This window comes from Helicoverpa zea, chromosome 20, assembly GCF_022581195.2.
Source record: "Helicoverpa zea isolate HzStark_Cry1AcR chromosome 20, ilHelZeax1.1, whole genome shotgun sequence".
NCBI lineage: Eukaryota > Metazoa > Arthropoda > Insecta > Lepidoptera > Noctuidae > Helicoverpa > Helicoverpa zea.
The window spans coordinates 10,845,346-10,869,853 of record NC_061471.1 but is presented as its reverse complement, the minus strand read 5'-3'; the positions used below and the strand labels follow the sequence as shown (position 1 = coordinate 10,869,853).

The 24,508-nt window shown below is 35.8% G+C and overlaps 1 protein-coding gene across 1 annotated transcript in view; it reads right to left on the bottom strand.

Annotated features, from left to right (window-relative positions):
• Positions 1-11,015: 11,015 nt before the first annotated feature.
• Positions 11,016-24,508, bottom strand: part of LOC124640026 (nephrin-like) — a 281,934-nt gene continuing 268,441 nt past the window's right edge. Inside the window, exons 17-20 of the mRNA XM_047177607.1 lie at positions 23,054-23,207; positions 17,009-17,199; positions 16,365-16,522; positions 11,016-15,950 (exon numbers count right to left, since the gene is read on the bottom strand). Coding sequence (XP_047033563.1) covers positions 15,804-15,950; positions 16,365-16,522; positions 17,009-17,199; positions 23,054-23,207 — 650 coding nt within the window. The 3' untranslated portion in view covers positions 11,016-15,803. The remainder of the gene's footprint in view (positions 15,951-16,364; positions 16,523-17,008; positions 17,200-23,053; positions 23,208-24,508) is intronic.

Below are 24,508 nucleotides of genomic sequence, written 5' to 3'. Positions count from 1 at the left end.
AATAGTTGAAATCGGTACTGTGATGTTGGGCTTGCCAACCTTCCGACAGGCAGGGTCCTTAGGTGTTGATGAGGATAGACGTGTTAATAAAACAACAGAACTACATGTCTAGGTATAGTCAAGGCAACCAATACCTACTAAGAAGTGCACCCCTTTATTGAATATACTACGCTATTTATACAAAGGAAAAGCTACGTGCTTATCTTAACTAATTACTATCTTATTAAATATCTTATTCTGTACGAGGCATTCCTATCGTCTACTTATCTTAACATTATCAATACTAACTAATCACTACGTGATCATAGACCACACCACAGTACATTGCTTCTTGAGATCGCGTTCAAGCAAACAAACTCTTCAGCCACCGCAGCCAACAAAGAGCCACAATCGCTCCCACTACCGCCTAGCACAAACAGCCAACCCTTAAACAAAAGCATCGCAACAGCACCGAGAGCTCTCCAGTCTCCGGACTCTTTTTAAACATCAGCTGCATTATTGAGAGTGCGGACTGCTCAATCGATTCCACCTGGATTAAAGAAACTGCGGACTGAGAGCAGTTTAATTCTTCCACTGTTTTAAAAGCTTTCCGATTTCGTGGTGGAGAGATCTTTGTTAGTAGTTTTTTGTAAGAATTTTAGTGGGGTTTAGTTTGTTGTTTGTGAGGTAATGAATCTTAGATCTGGAGAGGGATTTGGATTGGTTCGTTGGTATTCTTGTAATTTGAAACGTGGTTAGATCAAGAAACAAATGTGATAAAGAATTGAGCGTAACAGTAGGTAAGTTTAAAGTGCATGTGTATAGTTACCGGCACGGATATTGAGCTCTCGGCGGAAGAGTGGGGATCGCTTTGCGCACTGTACACATGAGGCAATAAACCAATAAATCGCTTCTGCGCAGGTGAAGGTCAGGGCTCAACATCCGTGCCGATAACTATACCTAGGTTATGTTTGTGTAATGGATACCTGTGTTTTGCAAAGATATTGACAGATGACCCTTGAAATAAGAGTGTCTAGCGTCGGCATGTGTCCACAAACTGAATAAAATTATATTTGTATTGAAATCTACAATCAGACGCTGACGTATCGACTTATCATGTACAACTTTGTGAAGACAGTTCCATAATCTGACACGTTATAATCGGCATTAAATAATAGTATCAATCAATATTTTTCATCGTTGCTCGCAAAAACAAACGTATCTTTATTCGTGTTATATTTACAACATGTCCGATTTATAACTGGTCAATATTCAGTATAAACTGGTGTAAAAAACGAACAAACACTGGACACGCGCCGACACTTGTGATTTTGACGAGAATTAAATGTAGCGGGTGGGTTAAGCGACAAGATATAGCGTTTTTAACAATTAAAAAACACTTATTTGTTCCTTAAGGTATGACAGATCATAACCTTCCTTTTCAAGCTTTGTAAATATAAAGGCTAAAAATGTTTAACTCACTTTGTCATGACAAGTTTTTATCATATCATATAGGCGCAGATTTAATGGTGATATAACATTGCAATCGTTAATGTGATGCAAAAACACCGAGAATGATTGTTTCTGTACGAAACAATGACAATGAGCTGTAACTATAATTATAATATTTGACATAAAAACCTTTCATTTTTTCTTTTTTTCTATTGCCTTCTAAATATCGCTACAGTTTATAACATAAATAATCATTACGGAAATACCTTTTTTACGGCTTAGCAAGCGATTAGACAAGTTCCAATACAACAGGTGACAATTTAAACAAGGGTTTAACGTTTTTTTTAATTGTTCATTTATGGCTTTAGGCTCATTGTAGTTGATTTGATTGTAATCTTCTGTACTGGACTTTCTAAATACCAGGTTAATGTCGACTAGCTATTTATAGACTGGTATAATAATGAATTATGATTTGTTGCTAAAGGGTCCCATAGGAAAATATTAATCTAAGTAATACCGACATGTGGAAACAGGTTTTTTTTTTATGTCGGGACACCTTTTTCACACACGGTCGGTTAGCCCCATGTTAAAATATAGCTTTCCAGCTTTTGGTTTAATACATCGATATAGAAATTGGACTCTAACATTACTGGGTAAATAGATAGACAAATTATTTATTTATGAACAAGAAATACATTTGATGATGAAACACATGACCGCAGTGGAAAGTCTTTGTGCACTATCATCGAAGAAGTATGTATCGTGTCGTGAATAAAGCCGCTCAATCCACATTTGGAATAACAAAAAACTGTTTAGATTTTTCGGTCAATTTTGGAAATTATTTTCCTGTTTTTCTTTCCTTTGTATTTAGAGGCTGATCATGTTCTCAAATAGTTGTACAAGTGTACTACGCTAGACTAAACAAACCCTAAACTGTATGGATAACTTGGGGGTGTATTATCGACCATAGCAAGTTTCTAGATCGCTTCCACCGCAGCTACAAATTCCAAGTTCTAAGTTTGCAAACCGCGTAACCGACAGCCTCTTAGTTTTGATGTACAACAACGCCTAGTTCTATTATTTCTTATTAGTTATAGATTGTGGGGTGAAGGGAAGTATCTAAAACTGCAGTAGTGAAAACATTTTTTTTATTAGGCTAATCACAAAATACTGAAAAACTGCCAGTATGATGAAGTTGAGTACAAAAAAAGGTCTCAAAAGGTGACGAAAATCTTGTTAGTTTGTCGTTTCTACCATTTGCAACACTTAAACTCTATTGTTTGTTATCTAATATATTTATTTGCTTAATCTTAAGGGCCACAAGGTAAATAAGAGTATCATAGTGCATAGGCCGGTAATTCCAAAGGATAGTTCCCTCAATACAAAGTGGCAGTAAAATCCAAAATTCAGACCATTTGAGCTCCAAAATTTTCAGTTCCCAAAATATAACTAGAGGTCTATAAGACTCTCTAACACCTAAGTTCTAACGTACACCAAACAGAGCTAGCGCCACTTAAAGCGAAGTTGTGAACATTCCGTATGAGGCTCGATACGACTGACAGCCCCTTAATTAAACTTCGCCAATTGTTCCATTCAGACGGTAGCTGCAATTATAATAGTTGCTCCTGTCTTAATTGTTAGATTTTACATGCATTTCCGATGATCATTTTTATCGTAGGTACCCAAAAAGTAAGTGAGAACACTTTAAATCCTCCACGTTCAGTCTGTCCAGTCCATCAGAGAGTAACTAATGAACCTTGATACTCAAAGACTGTTAATCCATGTTTTGCAGCTATTCAACAAAAACAGAACAAAATATCCTCAAACGTGAGTTATATTTGCTTGATATTAAAAACACTTCTTACTCGTAGTCAATATTTGAAGACTTATGAATCAAATAAACCATTTTAAATGATAACTTGATAATTTAGCATCCTGCTGGCATGACGTCCAAAGCGAGGTTTTTAAGAAGCTTTTTAGCAGTTTTGGAAATTTGTGTCCAGTGACTTATCCGACTGACTGTACTTTGATTTTAGTATCCTCTGTAGTTTAATAGTTCTGTCCACAGGTGATTCTTTTATTTGCCATATTAGTACAGAAAAAATATTTACTCCATCTCGTGCTCTATATAAACATAACGTATCAATAAAACACGCCATGAAAACATAATATACATCATATTTGTATAGAAATACGGTTTATAATTGAGTGGCGTTTAACCCATTTTAGTGTTAGTTCTGTTTTAATATAGTTATTATAGTTTACGATGTTTATAAACTCAAATAGACCAGATGGCAGGTGAAAATACTATAGTTTATGTTTGTCATTTTATGCCATGGACATTAACTGCCTACTTATTAAGAATAACTATTTGAATATTGAAGAGCGGTTATATGAAATTCTCTCTTTCTAGCTTGAGCTGTCTACGTTACAAGCAAAACATAATGGCGGCTCAGATTATGGGGCGAATTGTAGCTCAGAATAAAGGGGAATTTAAATACACGCATGTTACGAACTGCAACCGTGAAATGAGCTAGGCTTAGTAGGTACACATAAATTATAACTGAACCAAAGCATAGCAAAAACCTTTCCTGTCACAAAATTCCAAAATTAACTCAACAAAGAATCAAGGCCAAAACTATAAAATGGGATCCCTATTCAGATCAGGGAGACATAAAACAGAAGGGCCTTAGACTTATTACGAGGCCTTCCAAACATCTGTACCTACCCTATAAACAAAAGGAGGATCCTAATTTTGATGGGACCCCGTAAATTTTCTATGAAATTGATAGGATACGAAGTCTGCTTACGTAAATGACTTCAACAATCCAAGATGGGTCGATCAAAATGTTAATTTATCACTAGGGATCTTTATAGTTGCTAGGCAACGGAATCTGTTAACAAAGGAGTTTTGGAACTTGGGCTTTTAAGGGCACGTGCCTTATTTTAGTTTATGATCGTATCTTGTCTTTTGATTTTAGGAGTCTTGTATTGAAATATTTGTGGGCTTGGAGGTGGATCTTTATAAATATTTTGAAGGAAGCTATTTCAGTTGGGTTCGTTATGTATCATCAAAACTATCTACTGCTACTTTTACTACAGTTGACGTTAAATTAGTTTAGTTTGTCTGCATAAACATAAATAGAAACTAAAGAGTCGTGTGTTCCATTGTCATATCAACAAACGAGACATAAACATCCACCTCAAGTCCTCAAGCACGAGAACTCTTAAACAAGGATCCATAAACATCCTTACACATTTAAGAACTCGGAGAAATACTAAGAACTCATAAACGAGAAGCACTCACTTGTGCAGCCGAAGCTCTTTGTTTTAGCTCAGCCATCTTGTTTCAACCGGTTTGAACTGGTTCGAACTGCTCCGGACTGGATAGAAGTGGTTCTTAAGAATCGATTGTTGATTGTTTGCTTAAGTAGGGAACTGTTTTCGGATTAGTGTTTAAAGGAATTCTTAGTTGCAAAAAGTAAAAATAGTATTTCGACTTTTATGCACATTTGTATTGTTTTCAGTTTCTACAGGGTTAGGGTCAATAATGCAAACCAAGTCAAATTTTGACTCTCTGTATAGCCGTGGCTGGATTAAAGTTCTCTTTATCGAAGGAAAAGCCCATATCTCACTTTTAAAAAGTAACAATTTAAAATCTCTAAAACAATAAATAAATAACACATCCATCTTTTTTGTAATAAATTGAGACAACAGTAAATAAAAACGTCTATCCATCACTCTAATGTTAAAATGATAATAATAAATAGTTAAGCCTTTTGGTTTATTGAGCTATTTATCTTTACTTTAAATTACTTTGCCGGTAACATGTTGTGGCCACGAAAACACCTAGTATCTTTAAAGAGACGAAAAGCATGTGTTATCATGCCTACTTGGTTTTGCCATCCAGAAAGGCCTCAGAAAAAAAGGGCATTTTTTAAATCGATACCGTTTGTATCCCACAGTATTGTATAAAGCTGACCTATAGCATTTTTCGATAAATGGGCTAGCAACCTTAAGATTTTTTTATATTCGGACCAGTAGTTTCTGTAAGTTGCTTATTTGGGCAAACAAAGAAACACGCTCTTCAGCTTAAAAATATTAGCAAAGGTAGAATAATGACAAGTGCATGGATTATAGAGTTCCGGATTCATTGAGGCGAACGTGATGCCGAAGCCAACCCGCTGAAGCCCTTTTGAGACAACTTTAATGAAATGGTGCCACAAATCCGACGATTATAAAATAAAAATGTACCCAAGGGCAATCCCTGGTTCTGTTAATTAGTCAGATTTTTATTATTTAAATATTCTGCATAAAACTCCCAATAAAGTTCACGATAGTGAAGTCGTGATCCACAAGAACAAAAACCCGCTATTTTCAAAGCCCCAAACCTCAAAAAGCAAAAGGTACCAGCCATCAACCTACAAACACATTCCCACATATAGATAAATACCATATTGATCAAGTCCCAACTAATTTACCTTTGATCAAAGAACTTTAATTTCACTTCACGCTTGCCCCGTAATATCGTAATTGGGGGAGAGTGGGGAAAATGTGCCGTGGTTAATAGCTTCATGACTGGGCTATTAAATAATTGATTGCTGTTTATTTTCTTTTATTGATTTGTTTTTTTTAATCCTTTGGTTGTGTTTGCTCGTTTGTAAGGTTCTCTAGGTCCTAGAGAAACTACAACTCCTTGAGTCTAAGATATTGTTCTTGTGACTACCTTAATATTTTAGTCAGTAAGGCCCTGTTTCACTGGTTACCGAAGTGGTTCATCATCATCATCATCATCATCTCAGCCATAGGACGTCCACTGCTGAACATAGGCCTCCCCCTTTGATCTCCACAGATACCTGTTGGAAGCAACCTGCATCCAGCGTCTTCCGGCGACCTTTATAAGGTCGTCTGTCCACCTCGTTGGTGGACGTCCTACGCTACGCTTGCTAGTCCGTGGTCTCCACTCCAGCACTTTTCGGCCCCATCTGCCATCTGCTCTGCGAGCAATATGGCCTGCCCATTGCCACTTCAACTTGCTAATCCGGTGGGCTATATCGGTGACTTTGGTTCGTCTACGGATCTCCTCGTTTCGGATTCGATCACGTAGAGAAACACCGAGCATAGCCCTCTCCATAGCTCGTTGAGCGACTTTGAGCTTTGAGATGAGGCCGATAGTGAGAGACCACGTTTCGGTGCCGTAAGTCATCACTGGTAAAACACATTGGTTGAAGACTTTCGTCTTGAGGCACTGAGGTATGTCGGACGAAAAGACATTGCGTAGTTTCCCGAACGCTGCCCAGCCGAGTTGGATTCGGCGGTTGACCTCTTTCTCGAAGTTGGACCTACCTAATTGGACTACTTGTCCTAGGTAGATATATGAGTCAACAACTTCGAGTACCGAGCTTCCAACAGAGACTGGGGTAGGCTGAACATGGACATTTGAAGTGGTTTGTTATCTGATATTACTATCCGAGACCTGTGAATCCAAAAGTTTCTGCTATATCAGACACTTTATAGGTAACTGGTGAAACTGGCCATATTAAATGGCTACTATTGTAGGTAATCGAAAAAAATATCGCCTGTTTAGTTTCATAACACAGATACAACTACATCGAAGTTCAGCCATCCATAAACCTACTATTTGTAAATTTTATCAAAAAAAGTCCCTATAAAAACTTGTATAAAAATAGGGGTAAAATTTTAAAATAAAATATTCAAAGTTCACGATTGAACGTCAATTTAATCAGCTAATTAATTGAGCAATCAATTAACACTTAATGAGGAGCTTATTAATAGTGAGGGCCGATAAGCGAGCCTTTAATTGGGTTACACTCAGTTTTTAACTTCTACCTTTGATAAAGGTGTTGGAAATTTTTGTAAGTTAATTATGTTGAGCTGGGACATAGTATGACATTATTTCCCCACTTTACCCAATTATGAAATCTTGACCACGAATAATTTATTGCTGTTATGGATTGTGCAACTATGTTATATATAACCGTTTTCACGAGAAAACTACTGCCGGTACCGGGATAAATTAACACCGTATGTTACTCAGGAAGAATGTAGAAAGTTTTGAAGCCTACATTTTTTGTTTGTGTGATTTTTTGAACCTAACAATCAAACAAGCTATAAAAATGTTTCCTAGAAAGTAATTTTATACATAAAATGTTTATTTATATTTGTCCGTATCGCAGTATTTTGGAAAAAAGGTGTAGTACATAAAATATACTATTGGAATACCTACATAAGGATAGTACAGAAGGGAGTAACTAAGGGAGTTCATAGGGATAATACTAACATAAGCTTGCATATAGGAGAGTACATAAAAAGAGGAAATAACTGAGACGTCACAAGTAAATTAGATATGTGGGCTTGCCCTTAGTGCCTCCGGTAGATCCGCCACTAATAAATAAATAATATCACCATGATTTGTATGACACCCACGTTACTACGTGGTACACGGTCTATAACCCCATTAAATAAAAAGCTTTTATTCATTAAGAACACCGTTGATGACAGCTATTTAGTGAGCATGTTAACATCGAAAATATTAAATTAACGACTTCCTCAAGCAATTTGTAAATATTGTTTGGGAGTTGGTTAACAAATCATATCTTGGTTTATGCAGTTTACGTGTCATTTTTAATAAATTATGCTTGTTATTTTTTTGAACTTGTCTTGCATGAATTTAAAAGCTAACTTCCTAGAGAAAGTAGAATATCATTGGTCTCTATTTATTTATCTTTACTACAGCTGAATACTGTGTTTTGCTTGCTTACCAGGAACTACTACTATACACGGGCACATACAGGTCCAATTTGACAAATTATCGCTGTGCTAGATAGCTCATTTGTCAAATAAAGACTATGTATGTCTATAGGCTATTTTTATCTAGGCGCACGGAGTACTTTACACGGTAAGCGAGTAAAACCGCTGACAGAAACGAGTAATGTATATGACTATGTACAATGTACATATATACTACATCTTGATATAGATGTTAAAGAAGATTCTAGTAATTTAAAAATAGAAGCAGAAGAGGTAAATCTTAGCATGTTTCATTTTTCAGTTAAAAATAGTATACCAATAAAATCACTAAATCAATCACCAGCTCTCATACTATCCACGAACATTAGTCCCATCTGTTTTGACATTTAAATATTTTTAATAAATAATGGTCATTATTATGGCGTTTAACGACGTTGTAAAAGTGTTTCCTATAGTAATGTTCGTCGGTTTGTTTGTCATAAATTCACTAGTTATTGTTACCAGTGGGGGGCGATATAAAAATGTGAGTCTTGCTCTGTACTGATAGTTTGGGACTTAAAGTAGGGTTGTCGAAATGTTGGTTTCTTAGTAAAAGATAAACATGACGTTTATATTACTATTAGCTTCTTCCGTATACTTACTACTTTCAATCTGCGGTTTCACCTGCCGCGTTCCGTGATAATCGCTCCTCTCACTTTATAATAGTCTATAACGTTCCTCGATTCGTAGGCTATCTAGCACTGGATTTTTTTAATCGGTCTAATAGTTAATGAAATTCTATAAAGCAAACAAAACTTATAACTTATTTTTGAGAGGAAATCCATATAATTTAGCTATTGTGACTGTCAAAATTATGTTAAAATAAAACTTATAGCGATGAAAGAGAAAAATCATAGCTTAATAAACTTTCTAATTTAGACAACCCTGAATTAGTGAGTAAGCAGCGAGATAGCCACAAAATTTTATTTCAATTTTCCAAATTGAAAGCCATTGCAATTTCGCCCTTATTTCTTATACATAAAATTGAAATGGTCAATAAAAGAAATGTAGAGATAATTCCATTTATGGGTTTAAACTTCGAATTGAAATGTTACCGTTTCCGGTATTCAGCTTTTTAAAGTAGATTTGACCTTTTTTAAAAGACTTTAGTGGAGGTCAGTGGGAGGACACTCTGAATGCAATGATAGCATTTGTGGGTACTGGCACATACTACGACTTCTTTTTCTCGATAATTTTATGGCAGTAATAAAACATATTTAATTCAAGCATTTATAAAATCGTGTTGCAAGAAACAAAATCGTGGTATGCAGGGCCTTTTTCAGCAATGCTCTGGTTTCTTATTCATAGGTACATCAAACTCCAGGTTTCATCACGATGTTTTCCTTCACCTTTACCCAGTCATTGGTGTCCAAGATAATGACTAATACTTAGAAATAGGGCTGCCATCCGTCCGGGTTTTCCCGGATTTGTCCTCGTTTGGAGGCCGTCCGGGGGCCGTCCGGGTGGGGTTTCAAGAAAAGAAAGTGTCCGGGGATAACCCGGACACTTTTCATGTATCTTTCTTATCTTCCAAATGTCCGGGTTTTTTTAATGTTTGTCCGGGTTTGGCGAAATTCAAGATGACAGCCCTACTTAGAAAGTACATAAGTATATCTGTGATAAGTTACATTGGTACCTAGCTACTTGCCTGACCTGTAATCGAACTCATACTCATACTTGAGAGGTAGATGTTTCAACCACTAGGCCTCATAGAAACTCAAAAAACTACCTAAATAAAGTGCATATCAATCTGTTTCCCATCAATCTATACCTAAGCAATTCTCAGTATCAAACTGCATAGCATCGGGAGTGATTCCAGTGATTTTATTTCACTAGTGCCTCGTCTCGTACATAAAGTCGGTAGTCACGAGAATTGCTCAATAAGGTGAATGCAGTCGGTTTTAGTGTCGCACGAACTCGATGAGATATTCCTAGTGCAGTATGGAGAGTGTATCAGTTGTGTAGGTTTTTGTCAGTATGGAGTGTAGAAAGGATTTTGTTTTTTAGTAAGTGTAGTAAGTGCTTTTATTTCAGTTGAGTAGACTTTTTGAGTAAGTAGTTTAAACAAATGCCTAGCCAATTAACTAAAGTAAACTTTACCATGTTTCTTAGCCAGCAACCGTAAAGTTACGTAATTAGAAGAAGCTAAGCTAACACTATAATATTCGATATATTAATATTTTTCTCAAGTTTTGGCCCATTTTCAAAAAAAAAAATAACTGAAATTGAGATTAATACACGATAAGAATGCTAGCTTATATAAAAGCTCAAAGTAAATTTTTGTTTTTGTGAAATGAAAACAAAATGAAGGTAAACAGACGAAAGATTGCCAAACGTGATTGTATGTGGTGGGAACTTCATGGCTACCATTAAATAATCCCATAGACATATTTGCCTACCTATTATATGAACGGCTATAGCAGAATTATTTATTTACTTAGCGTTTTTCTTGCGTAGCCACTCTTTGTCGGCATTTGGGACTGTGGGAACCATGTATATGGATCAGATAATGGCAATGCTAACTAGCTATTTCCAGTGGTTTTACCCGCGTGCTTTTTGCAGAATGGAGGTAATTAAAAGAGATTTTAGACAATATAGAAAAGCAGACCAAATATGGATCTAACCTCAGGCATTTAGTTCTTTCTACACTAAACTGTAATTTTTGGAAAAGGAGAGAAGCTGTAATTCTCATACGAAAGCTTTTTAAAAGAAACTTTTATAATTTTTTACTTTCATGTTTTGTAGAGTTAGTTAGGCATAATAAAACAAAATAATTGATAAATGCTTGACATTGTATTTATTTGGAAACATTTACAAGAAACAATGTTTTTAACAATATTTAAAGTCCCATACTTAGTATGAGGTCGGCAATTGACAATAACCTATATTTTTGTTACCAATTAATTAATAATGTACAATACTTAGCACCGTTAGTACTAAATTAGACTAGATTTTATAATTTCGTTACTTAAGATTAATTTTATTTACAATTTTACATAATTACAAAACTGTTTTAAAATGGACGCGGGTACTAAAAGTACAAGGAACGAGGTTGTGTGGAATCCATTGCTTGCTATGTACAGAAATTCAGGAAGATTCGTTTAGAAGACGCAATGGAGTTCAAAATATAGTTTTGATACGTGGAAGATGCTTATTGAATGTGTTGCTGTTTTGTAATGCAGTATTTCGTTATAATTTTCTGGTGGTTTCACTACTTCCCACGCCTGGATACAAAGTAACTTACTTATGTCCTTTCTCAGGCTTGTATAACAATGTGCTAAAGTTGAGTAAATCGGTTTTGTAATTTTGGCGTCAAATTGACTTACAGACAGAATCACTTGCGTATCTATTATACTAGTAAAGAAAAGATCCAACAAAACATTTAAGGAAGCCAAAAACTTTATTTCAATACAACCTCAACCTCCTCAAAAAAAAACCAAAGTATCGATTTGACGACATAAACCGCCTTCCCCACTGCGGCGCGCAGTTTTCCGTTACGACGCGTGTTCGCTCTATTAAAATAAAGTGCAGTAGGTATTATCTGCAGCCGTCGAATGCACGGGTGCATTGCTAGCGTGGCTTGACCTAGGACATGGGCGTGAGAAATTGGTCTTACTACAAAAACTTAAACATGTGTCAAACACTTGTCTAAAAAAAGTGTGGCTACTAAATGAACCTTATTTCAACGTCATAATTTGTCATTTTTTTTAGACAAGTGTTAGACTGACGTTTAAAGGTTTTTGTGGTACGACGGTCTGTTTTATTTTGGGGGGTACGAATGGTTGTGTGTAGTTTGTTTGGAGTTAAAGATTTTGATTATTATGACTTAACGTGTCATAATATTTGTATAACTTTAATAAATCGTAAAAAGGTTCTTGGATCTTTTAAGGGAATTTTATCCGAATTATTGAGATAAATTGCTATACTTTTAGAAATATTCACAGGAACGTGCACGTTATTTTTTTAATGCATTGAAGAAATTATAATCAAACATTCCTATGTTTTTTTGTAGAATACTACAAAACAGCAACACACACAAACATAAAAGTTTATTCCGCTTAACAATCTCTTGAGACACAACAAATTCTTATTGTTTGAAGCAAAACATTAAACAACTTAATGCTAACAGTTTAGTTCACAAACACGATTCGTTAGTACAAATACATTTGATTATGTTGAGCAGATGAAATTACACTTTTATGGCGACACTCCAGTTAAAGCTATATTTTTTTCCTTTATATTTTTATAGCTTTGAAATATGTAAGCGATTTATGCTAAAATAGTATATATGAACATTGTCATTCCTTTAATAGTAATTATTAAAACAACTTTTAATTCAAATGGGTTTTTTAACTATCAAAACCTCAGAAACCTTACAAAATAATCCACTTATATCATCCATTTCATATTTATGGAATGTAGCTATAATAAGCTACATTTTTTTTAGGTTTTTATTTTCCACATTGAAAGTAGTTTCCTTCAGAATTGAATTTTTATTTGTCTACATAGGTACACATTCCCAACTAATAAAAATATTTGACAAAAGTAACTTTGTTTAACCATACATTTAAATAAAAAGTTTAAGCATTAAAAAGTATAGCTTTGAATAGAGTATCGCCTTTACACACAAACTCAATTACACCGAGCATATATTTGGTTACAAAAATAATTTATCTAACAGTACTTCACTTGTTAGTTCTGATTAGAGCGTTATTTTACACTGAGCACACTGTTAACTAATTATACACTGAAACAAGTTTACATGTATGTTCTAGAAATGGCAATTATGCTGTCTGTTCTGTTGCTAAGCAATATAAATAAAAAATATTTACAAAAAAGTCAGAAGATTGTAGAAAAAAAAAAAACTAACATTGGAATCATTGTCGATAGCTGAATATTTTGAAAATTAGTTACGTGGTTTCCAATAGGTATAGTCCCTTTAATTAATTTACAAAACAAGAAAGTTTTGTACATTTAATTTGAAAGGAAGACAGACTCGATCTAAGTGTAAAAATTAACGGAGCATAAAAGATAAGAAATGGGAATATGGCGTGCATACAAATGTGAAATATTATATTCATTTCCATATTTCAATTACATTTAACTAACCTATCAATCCTTGACCATCACTTCATATCGAAGTCTTACCACATTAGAATCACACATCACCACCATGAAAGTGACGCCGCAAGACAACTCGTTATCTTGTCAAGCGTGACTCTAGCGCATACATCTTAGATAATTTAAACAACTGGAAGCGTTGTTGTCATGCCTTCCACTCTGCTAAAGGTAGGAGAGCGCCCCGTTGATCTCGCTCCCTCGTACGTAATATCAACCAATGACATGGCTGTACGACCCGCTTTAAGCAAGTTTTTTAGAGGCAATGAAATACTACTAATTCGGTATGCACTGTTAAGTGTGGTCTTATTGTTTTGGTAGTTTCGTAAGGTTTTTAGACAAAGTGGATACAATGTATGATTTTTTTGATAAAACAAGTTTATATTTGTATTTGACAATTTTGTCGTGTGCTTGCGTAATTTCAGTGTGATCGAAAATGCATGAAAGAGCTATCACTATTCGTTGCGCTGCCTCTCCTCCCACGTTTAAATCAACTTCTCATAGAAATGTTCTCAAGGCGACTCCAGCTAGTTACGCGTTCTAAGACATAGACACAGTGTTGCCAGTTGGGAGCAATTTACAGCGACTTAACAGAGTTAAATAACTGTCGGTGCGTGAACTGTGGATAAATGTTGTCGTTCGAGTTAACGATACGTCGCGTGTGGCCTGGCGTGTGTGGTGGGGGTACAAAGTTGGCGGGTGCATGAGCGGAACGGGTAGGGATAAATAAGTACCGTTTTACTCTTCTAAAGAGTTGTTTCTCACCAATTTTTACCAAAACATAAGCTATAAGTAGTTAACCTGGGGCATACCAAACATGTGAAAAAGTATTTTGAAATTTTAAAATATAACCTATGCTTTTTTTCTAGTTTATTTCTGCAATTTTTTTCTAGTTTATTCCTGCTAAATTCTCATAAGTAACGGTAACGATTAACAGAACTTACAAACATATATAACATTACCCTTTTACATCTGCCAAGTGTTGCAATTACCCGTTTAAATTGCAATAACATAGAAGATTTTTTTGAAAAACCTGATTGTGATTCTGGTTAAATCTTCTTCGGCATCGCTGAAGAAGATGCCGAAGAAGATTTAATCGCTGCTCTCCTAGCCCACACCGCTTCACTTATAAACTGACTCAAAAAAAAACAACTAAAGATACACTTTCCAGGAATCAATCATACTTCACTTTGTTGACAAATGTTTGCTCTAAATCTTCCCGTTTAGTCACAAAATCGTCACAGCACTTAATACTTTTCGTCACAAATATGACACTATTTTGTCACTTTTGTTAACATTTTTAGTATTGGTTTATTGAATCGTTAAACTGTTAAAAGGTTTTCGATGACTTGTTAAAATTAGTTTACTTAACATGTACTTAGTGTGGACACTTACTATTATTGTTATTTCAAAATATTTCACAAGTATGATTCGAACACATGGTTTAATAGTGTTTATCAAACAAGTATATTGGTACAAAATTATAATTAAAGTTAAGAAAAGACAAAAAAACTAGTAACGATAAGACTACATAATTGCCAGAACTAGCATGTTTTTTTACAATTCATATCAAATTCAGAATTGATGTTTTATTGATATTTTAATTTAATATACCACTTATAAATAATTTCTCCATTTAACTCTCAAATTAAATTGTGACTCTAATGAGTAATGAGTTCTCTTAAAATGTAGGCTTTATAAGTGGTATTTAACTTTTGGAGTTAATTTTAAATTTAAACACACTAACAAGGTATAAAATTACAAAATCAGAAAGTCTAGAATATTCCCTAGTAGTCCGAAATCCACAAATTAAATGAAGGGAAGGGACGAATAAAATAGAAGCCGCCTTAACTTAATTAACTAGTATTTACATTAAAACCGACCGACGGCATACTAAGCGTATCACATACAAACATACAATTCAAAATTCATAAATCTTTTACAAAAATCTCGTTTCATTAGACTTTAAAGGAACACAGTCAATATCATAAGAATAATTAAATCGTGTAGAAGCGACACTCCCATATTTAAATAAATAATAGATTTTTTTTTTCCTACCTCATGCCAACCATTACCTATTGACAGGTCAAATAGACACCGAGTTTTTCTAGTTGTTTTCTCGAAAATGTTTTGGAAACTAACATTTCTACTTTAATCAAACCTAAATAAAATTAGTCTGAAAGTCTACAAAGTTTAGGCTGTTAAACTAATCCATCTCTCTATCTGTGAAAGTTTTTACTGTCTAAATCTTTTCAGATGAAAACAAACTGTAGGCTTAAAAGTGTAGTTTTTAGAGTTGTACAAACTACATTCATAGAAATGTGTCTTTTTAGAGCAGAATAAAAAGTAGGCATTAAAGTGTCTGGCTGTCACTTCTATACAAATTACTTATTCTTATGTCGTTACTTAGTATAAAGGCTATGTACACAGGATGGGTTGTTTGTTTATATACAACTCTCTTGTACCCGATGCGAAGTCGTGACGACTTCGGGTCGAAGTCGGTGCGCAGTTAGAGACGAAGTCACTCCGGTGGCGGAGCTCGGACTGCATGCGTTCACGCCTTTGTTGACGCGACCTAAACTATGGTACGACTGGAAGAGAAGGACTTTGTTAGAACTACAAGAATTGCAAAAAACATCAGGACTTTTAAAACAGGTTTAAACGGTACGGAATTCATGACATAACAAGTTCATCTTCAGACCTTATTTTTATCACAGATAAATATACGACATTCAGCTATTGTCTTAATGGTATGAAATATGACTCATCTCCCGAGCCTTTTCCCGAGAGATGACTAGGTACCAAAATATTCCTTCACAAAAATATTTATTCGGCCAGAAAAAGAAAAACAACTTAAACCCCTTTTTCACGATATTGTAGGGTCCTTTAACATCCTTCAAAATAAAAATTACTATATGCATGTCATTAAAGATGAATGTGGAAAAAAGTAACAGTTTTAAGTGACGGCTCAGTCATACAATTGTCACACACTATGTAATACTCACACTAGTTAAAGGTATCCTATAATCCTTTTTCCTATAGTCTGTGTAATAGGCGCCGCCGTCGGGTTCAGACCTCACGTCCTCTCCGCTCAGTTTGGTGATCTTCCCCGAAGATGGCGGCCGTTGCAGGCTCATGTACCCGTTTGATACTGGCCTTCGCTCTGTTAGGAAGGAAAAAGGCAAATTTTAGAGAAGTTATTGCTATTATATATCATATATTTTCTTTCTTGGAAGGAAGATTCATATACAAGATACCCACCACCCATGCAGTGTCTACCCACAAATGTGCAATAAGAATGGTCGTTGGAGAAAATTCTCAAGATTAAATTATTTGGATAAGGTATATTTTTATTCGCTGATTTATATGTCTATGCAATGGACGACTGCCCACAACTCCCTATGTATTTTTTTGTTTAGAATAAGTTGTGTAACATACACTCATGGAATATAAGTGAAATATATTATTGTAATTTTTCTCTCCCACTACATAAATGTAGCCTAATGAAGCCTATCCTACGTCAGGCTATCAGATTTTTGAGTTCAAAATGTATTTCAAGATAGCAACTTTTATCATAATCTTTCACACAAAGCTCCAAAGGACAACAGCTGTTGATCAACTATTTATTTTCTTCAACTCAAAAGCTTACCATATAAACTGGGTATAATATCCGGGTCTGCATCATCGGCGTCTCTGGGATCGGTGTGCAGTAACGCCCCCCGCGCCGCTCGCTCCCCTCGCTCGCCTCTGTCGCGAGGCTCAGTACTGCTGGCGCGGGATTCCACTTCTTGTTTGACGGGAGTCGGACAGTGGGGTGCGCGTTCTACGTACATGGCTTCACTGTTGGGAGAAATTGAATGTTAGTGTATTTTGAATTAATAAAGACTATGGTTTTTAAAGTTTAGGTACATATTCATAGTCGAAAAGCGTTCACTGCTGGACAATCGTTATTCCCAAGCATCCCCTAGGCATAGGTGTTGGTGAAATTGAATTTAAAGTAATGAGGTCAGAATAGGGTAGAAGAAGGTTATTCATAGTCTGCTATAAATATGGATGGAAAAAAGAGGCTTTGGTTTACAGCATACCTATAAATGAGCATTGCTTGATCACCAGTTACGTAGATCTTGTAATACACGTAGTTGCTACTAGGTCGGATGCGTATAAAAAGCAGTAATTGTTATAGCATCATTAATTTTGAACGACGAAACAGATTTTTAAATAAATTAAATAAATAATGTCTGGACACATTTTCACACACGGTCGGTTAGCCCCATGGTAAGTTATTAATTAACTTGTATTATGGGTGCTAACACAACTGATAAACTACATATAGCTACATATATACATATTGATAAATACATATTGTAACACCCAGACCACGGCTAACAAACATGCTCATCACACACATGTCGATCGAACCGGGAATCGAACCCAGGACCTCAGGTTCGGCAGTCCGGCATGGTGACCATTGCGCCATCGAGGTCGTCAAAAAAGGTTTTGTCACTTTATATTTGAAAGGAATGGCAAATTGAATTCGAAATTCAAGAGCTATTTGCATCCGTGGGTTACTCTTTTCCAGTTTATGATAAACAAAATATTGAGCAGGATATCCTAAGACTCCAAGACTCCATACAACTACACTAATACCTCATAATTGAAAACCACGTCTAAACACAATAACCATTGCTAATCAATAGAGCATAGCGGCTAATTACAGCTAATTAGCCCCGGCCACTAATTAGATGGGTGACCGTGTGCATTCAAGATGAGTCCCGTCTCCTAGGAATAGTGGAGACCTATGATTGTGTGGTTTTGCGCGATATATTCTCCTGAGAAAATTGTCCATAATGTGGTTTGTAAAGATAAAATTGTTATTCTGGTGTCTGTGAGTCTTATTTATTACAAGCTTTTTTTTTAAGATTAATTATGTGACCCGTTCTTGGAACCAAAGGAAATTCTCAGAATTTGTCTACTTATTCAAAGTTGATTGAATACTTCAAATAATAAATATTGTATCCGAAGGAACGACTCCCACGCTTGCCTATGTCCTTTCTCAGGTTCTAAACTGTGTGTTATTCAGTTCAGTGCAATTATCATTTTTCTGCATTTAAATATAAAATAAATATTGATATTAAAATAAATATGATATTGATGACTGCCTCGTTGGTCTAGTGGTCGCAAGCGCGGCTGCTGTGCTCGAGGTCTCGGGTTCGATTCCGGGGTCGGGCCGAAATCGCTTTGTGGGTTTTCTTAAAACTTTCACAAAGCAGCCCGTAGTCTGGAAGTTGGTGATTGATTCACCCGTGCATCGGAGAGCACGTTAATGTCGGTCCTGCGCCTGATCTCTTTCCGGTCGTGTCGGATTGCCGTCCCATCCGGCTATAAGAGTGAAGGAATAGGGAGTGCACCTGTGTCTGCGCAAATGCTCGTGCACTATAATATGTCCTGCGCAGCTGGCTGATCTCCTTAAATGAGAATAGCCGCCGTGGCCGAAATCGGCCGTGGACGCCATTATTATATTATAAATTTGATATAAATCCTAAGTACAGAACACTAGCAAACATTAGCTTTCTTTAAATACTTACTAAAGTTCACCTATCAATTTGACTGTTTTAACTTTGACTTTTAAATTAGACATTTTAGTTTTCAGACATGCTTTACTACCAATTTCAGCTATGAACTGGATTTTTATGTAATACTAGCTGTTGCCCGCAACTTCGTCTGCGTAGGCAATATAGAATAGGCAAAATACTACTTATCCCGTAGGTGCATTCTTTCACGTGACAGTATAATTAGGATTAGCACTTAGCAGTCGCATAGATTCATTGATCAAGGTTGTGTTGTGGATGTGACCATTTATCTAAACAAAAGAAGTAAAGTTTGTGACGTTGTGAATATCTCTGGATCTAGTCAGCCAATTTGGAAAATTATTACGTATGTATGGTGCGTAAGTAATTTTCACAGGAAACAGTTATAATCTATGTCTATATGCTTTGAGTCTGACAAAGCTGTCATTTGTACATTTTCTGCAGCTGCTGCGACTAAGCAGAAGCCAGAAAGTCTGTCAGTTTCACCATGGATATCGTCTTGTGTAGTGAGACTGGATTGAAGATAGGTAGATAGGTAGTCGCTCCAAGCAAAATATTGGTACTCAAACAGATTCGGTGACTGGAAGCCAACACCAACATAGTTGGGGAATAGCTGGATGGATGATAAAATGAGTCATCATCATCAGCAGGCGCATAGGGTAGGATAGTTTCACTACTGGGGAGAAACACTTGTATGACGGGGATTTTCTGTGCACTTACTCACTATGGTAAGGCTGACCCCACGTTAGGCGTGCGCGATCCTCGGGCGTGTGCGTAGCGCGGGCGTCGCGAGCACGCTGCATGAACATCGCGTTTTGCTGCCCTGCGGCATGTGTGAAGAGTGCAAGCGACGCGCTCGCGGCGAGCACGCGGCGCTTGAGTTGCGTTCTTACCCCTTCGCCCGCTATCCCCGCCGCCCGCTAAACGCCTTAGCAGTTAAACGTCAAGGAGAGCGGCACGTGCGCGTCGCCCGCGCTACTCACACGCCCGAGGATCGCGCACGCCTAATGTGGTGGCCTAAGCCGGGACTCCACCGAAATGTTTGCATTAGTTCACGAATAGGCAAAATGTACGTATCTCTGAGAGTCCACTTCATGTGTTCGTACTTGAAACCTGCAGTTTTGCCAAGATTTTCAAAATGTACGCTTGCAATTTGTCATTTCTTGGTGGAGCCAGCAAATCGAAAGAAACATAAGTGTTGTATACTGTGCGTCACTACCGCACACCGGGAAAATTTCGCTCTTTGTAGGTCAGCGCTGAAAACCAGCGCTGTTGTCTCGTGCCTGCGTGTGCGAGACACAGCATTATGCTGAGCGTTGCCCCTTTTCACGCATAAGTGACGCAGCTGCAGCGCTTTTCTTTTTTGTTTCACTGTTTGTTTTGTCCATTGTTTTATTTGTTTGTATTTGTGTGTGTTTGTTTTCTGCGTCATTTGTGTGTTAAATAAATGGTTTTTCTTTCTTCTTCTTTCTCTCGCGGAGGACGTTTATATACCATATTTTGTGTCACACAGGACGACAGTAAGTATCCATCGAAACACTTTCAAAGATCTGATGAACGAACAAATCAGACCTGACTTGGTCACCTGGGGCCAATCAGAGCTCTATGAAGCGATCATATGCTTTGGCTCCTACTGTTATTGTGGTTTCTGAAAATTTATTCACCTCATTCAACGATGAATGTAATTCTGATGGTACTATTAAGAACACTTGCTTAGCGCAGAAGCTGACGTTGGCAGGTCGACTCTTTTGACTTCTCGAATAGGATACCATTGGTTTTTGTGCAATGCACACCTGCAATGCATTCTGGATTAGGATAGGATATAGGTGGATAGGATTTGCAACAGAAAACAATTCTGTCTTTGTGATTGAATGACATCAAACGTAGTTTTATATAAAAGGTGTTTTTTTAGACTTGGCTCGGGTCTTACTGAGACTGTTCGTAATCGTGACCAGTGTATTTGCGATCAGAAGTTGAAAGTAAGCATGTCTCTGGTATGCGACGCGCAATTTGTACGTTTTCAGACGCATAAAGCATTTTACGTGTGTATGGTATTAAATCGAGAAAGCTCCCATTTCTTATCTGCACTTTGTATCTGGGCTTGTTTTTAAAGCAGCGCTTGCGAGAGACAGATCATCCTTTCTTCTAGGATTAAGTTTACATATTTTGCATCAGAAAAAATAATTAAGGTCTACTTAATACTACTCACTCAAAGTAATTTGTTTTAAGGCCACCACATTAGTGGAAGATAAGCTAAACTATGTTTATGAAAAAATCCTGATATGAACTCCATCTGTAAGTTTAAATGATAATTAATTGTTCCACTAAAGTCATCATTTTTGACATAATGTTCAAAAAATAATTTAGATGGCACCGTTTTAAATTTGGCTGAGAACTATTAATTTTCTTTTCATCAAGGTAATAATTATAATTGGATTTTGATGTGGCACGGCAAACTGACAAACACTATTGAAATGTCTATCGAAAAATTACACTACGTGTTAAAATATGGTGAATTACGGAAAATACACAACTCCATCTGTTGAAATAATAATCCTCTATAAAGAATGTATGGTAATTTATTGTCATATACCACCTCGCTCCTTTGACAAATTTTATGTATTTTATTTAACACATATTACCACAGATGGAGCTACTTTAACCTTGGCTAAACAACAATTTCATTTTTTTTTTCTTCCGAAGTTACTTATGAAGGTGTGATTTTCTGTGTAAAGGTTAATAATAGGCCGATCAACTAATATAAGTACAACATTCAAATGTACAGTTTTGACAAACAGATTGCGTGTATTTACATCTTGAATTCACAAAATTAATCATATCTTTTGATAGAGTGAATCGATTTCGATGAAACAAAAACTAAGTAATACCCCAAGTTACGTAGAATTTTTATATATAAGCATTGTCTGCATTGAATTCGTAGATTTTACGTGAATCCCGAACAAACAAACAGATAAACAGACAAACAGACAAAAATGACAAAAATGATGGAAATGGGTTCTGTTAGTTATCCTTTAACATGCTGGCTATTTTTTTTTGCCAATTTCTTCAATGTACAAAAAATACTTTTCTACAGATTTATTATATGTATAGATAGCGTGTTGCGTGACCTTAATTTTCAAGCACTTTGAGTGTTGAAGAAGTTTTTTAAGTAGCTATTAGTGAAATTTCATAAAATATAGCATAATGTCATTTGAATAATGTTTTGAAGGATAGCTGAAGGTGGTATTTAAATAATCTAGTTCTATGAGCTAATAACTAAGTCTGATATTAAGAAGTTAATAGGTGCTTAGACTATTACATACAGAAATGCAGATGAATTATATAGGTATTATTCTACCACGTAAGTAACATTGCATTGCTGCCAGTTTTCATCAAAATACATTAAGTAGTTTTTGCATGAAATAGCAATAATGACACATACATACATTCAACCATGTACCTTACAATCTTTCGCATTATTTTATAACAGTTGCATGTTGATAAACAAAATACCTGGGTGACTCAATATTATGCAACTTCTCGATAGGCAGATCGATTGGGACGAATACTAGCACTAGTTCGGAGGTCAAATTACAAGCCTGAAGTCGACTGATTCAGAATCGAGAACTAGAATCGATTAAACTTTACTAAGTCTTGAAGACGCAATGCGGCCGGTAGATGAAAGCTTCTAGCCAATTGGTAAAGTATAGTATTAAAAATATTGCGTCTTTGGTCACTACTTTTTTAATCCTACAAAAGCATGAAATTGATAGAGGTAAAACTAATTCTTATTATATGCGAAGTACTATGTTTGTCCATGGAGATGAGTGTATGCCTATCTGTAGGGAATCTTTGTAAATGTTTTTTTGGACATAACATCTACAGCCTATAAATGGACTTACTTGCAAAAAACATGTAGGTGCATACTTTCGAAGTGTATCTTGGACACTAATGACAGTGTAAAATTAAATTAAAACACCGAGATACCTGATGTCTTAACTCATGCGGTGATTAACACTCATACCTTCTCTGTATGAGAAAAGGCCTGTTCCCAGTAGAAAAATTGATGTTCATACTTATCACTTAAACAAAAACAAACCCCATACCTCAGTGGTGCATGTTTAGCCGGTAAATGTCGATGTCGTGCCGCGTGCCGCTTGTACAGCACCGCGAGCACGCCGCACACGGCGGTCGCGAGCAGGGCCGACATGGCCGCTATGGATGCCAGCACCGGAGACATGCCTAGTGCACTGCCTTCACCTGGAGACGAAATGAAGAAGTTAGTTTAAAATCTAAAATACAAAAGAAAGTCTTTAGTCTCAGAGGCTGTCTGCAAAATACTGAAGTTTCTGCTTTTAAGCGCATCGAGGGAAACTTTTTTAACCAAATTCGTCCCATAGAAGAAAGAAGTTACGCAAAAGATTTTTATTTCCAATGTTCAGTACATATCCGTCATAACTGGCTAAACGCAATTCTGAGTAGCTATCTACATAAATCACAACATCTACAAACCTAATCTCAATTTATTTATTTATTTATTTATTTAATAGTTCATGTAAACAGATACACACACAGAATACAGAAAAGAAGAAAGATAGAACATATAGTAAATTTCATTTCATATAGTAAATATAGTAAATCAATTTGCGAAATTTTTAACAGTTTTTATGTCGCGTGGAGTACATGTATAAAAAATATTAATTTCGTAATTATTATTCCTTGAAATAACTTTTTCTAAAACAAAAATTCATTCACAATAATTAAAACAACAAGAACCGAAATTCAATAAAAACAAACGTTAAAACATTGCAATAAATAACTAGCAAACTTTAATCATTTAAAAACGCCATGAAATGTGACAAATGCTGTAATTTTGTAAGTAAATACTGAAAAACTATAAACACGCCACTTTAATAGAAACGTGAGTGTTACGTCGCGATATGCAAATCTCTTGGGGTAGGCGCTAAACTTATTGTACATAAGCAAAACTAATATTTATGAGCTTTTAATATCGTCTGAAGCCAAAGAAATTCCTGGTGAGTTTTTTTTTATTTGTAACTTACATACATACCTTTTTTATTATAGAAATAATTAAAAACTATATTTTGTCCGGGGTTTTATCTATTTACATTGCGATGAAAATACTTTTCTAGCCCGGAAAAAAAAATGTTTATGTTCTTTCTCAGATTCTAGACTACTGGTGCACCCTATTATATCAGATCCACATTAGGACACACATATAGACAGGGTTACAATCACATGAATAATATTAATAAGGATGACCTTTATTCTTTTAAAACTTTTAAATTTTGAAAATAAAGTGTTTCTTCTAAAACCACTGGGACAGTACTCTCTAGATCTAGTTATAAAACACAAGACACTGAATAAAAGAAGGGCAAATAAATCATAATAAGTAAAGAACAACTAAGTCTGCTTATAACTCGACGAGATGATTCAAAGGAAAACTTCCTTCCAATGTTTCTTCAAGTTCCTACTTTGAGAAATAAGCTAATTCTTCAGTAAAAAAGTGGGTTTTGCTTTAGCTGGTTTCTCGATAAGGT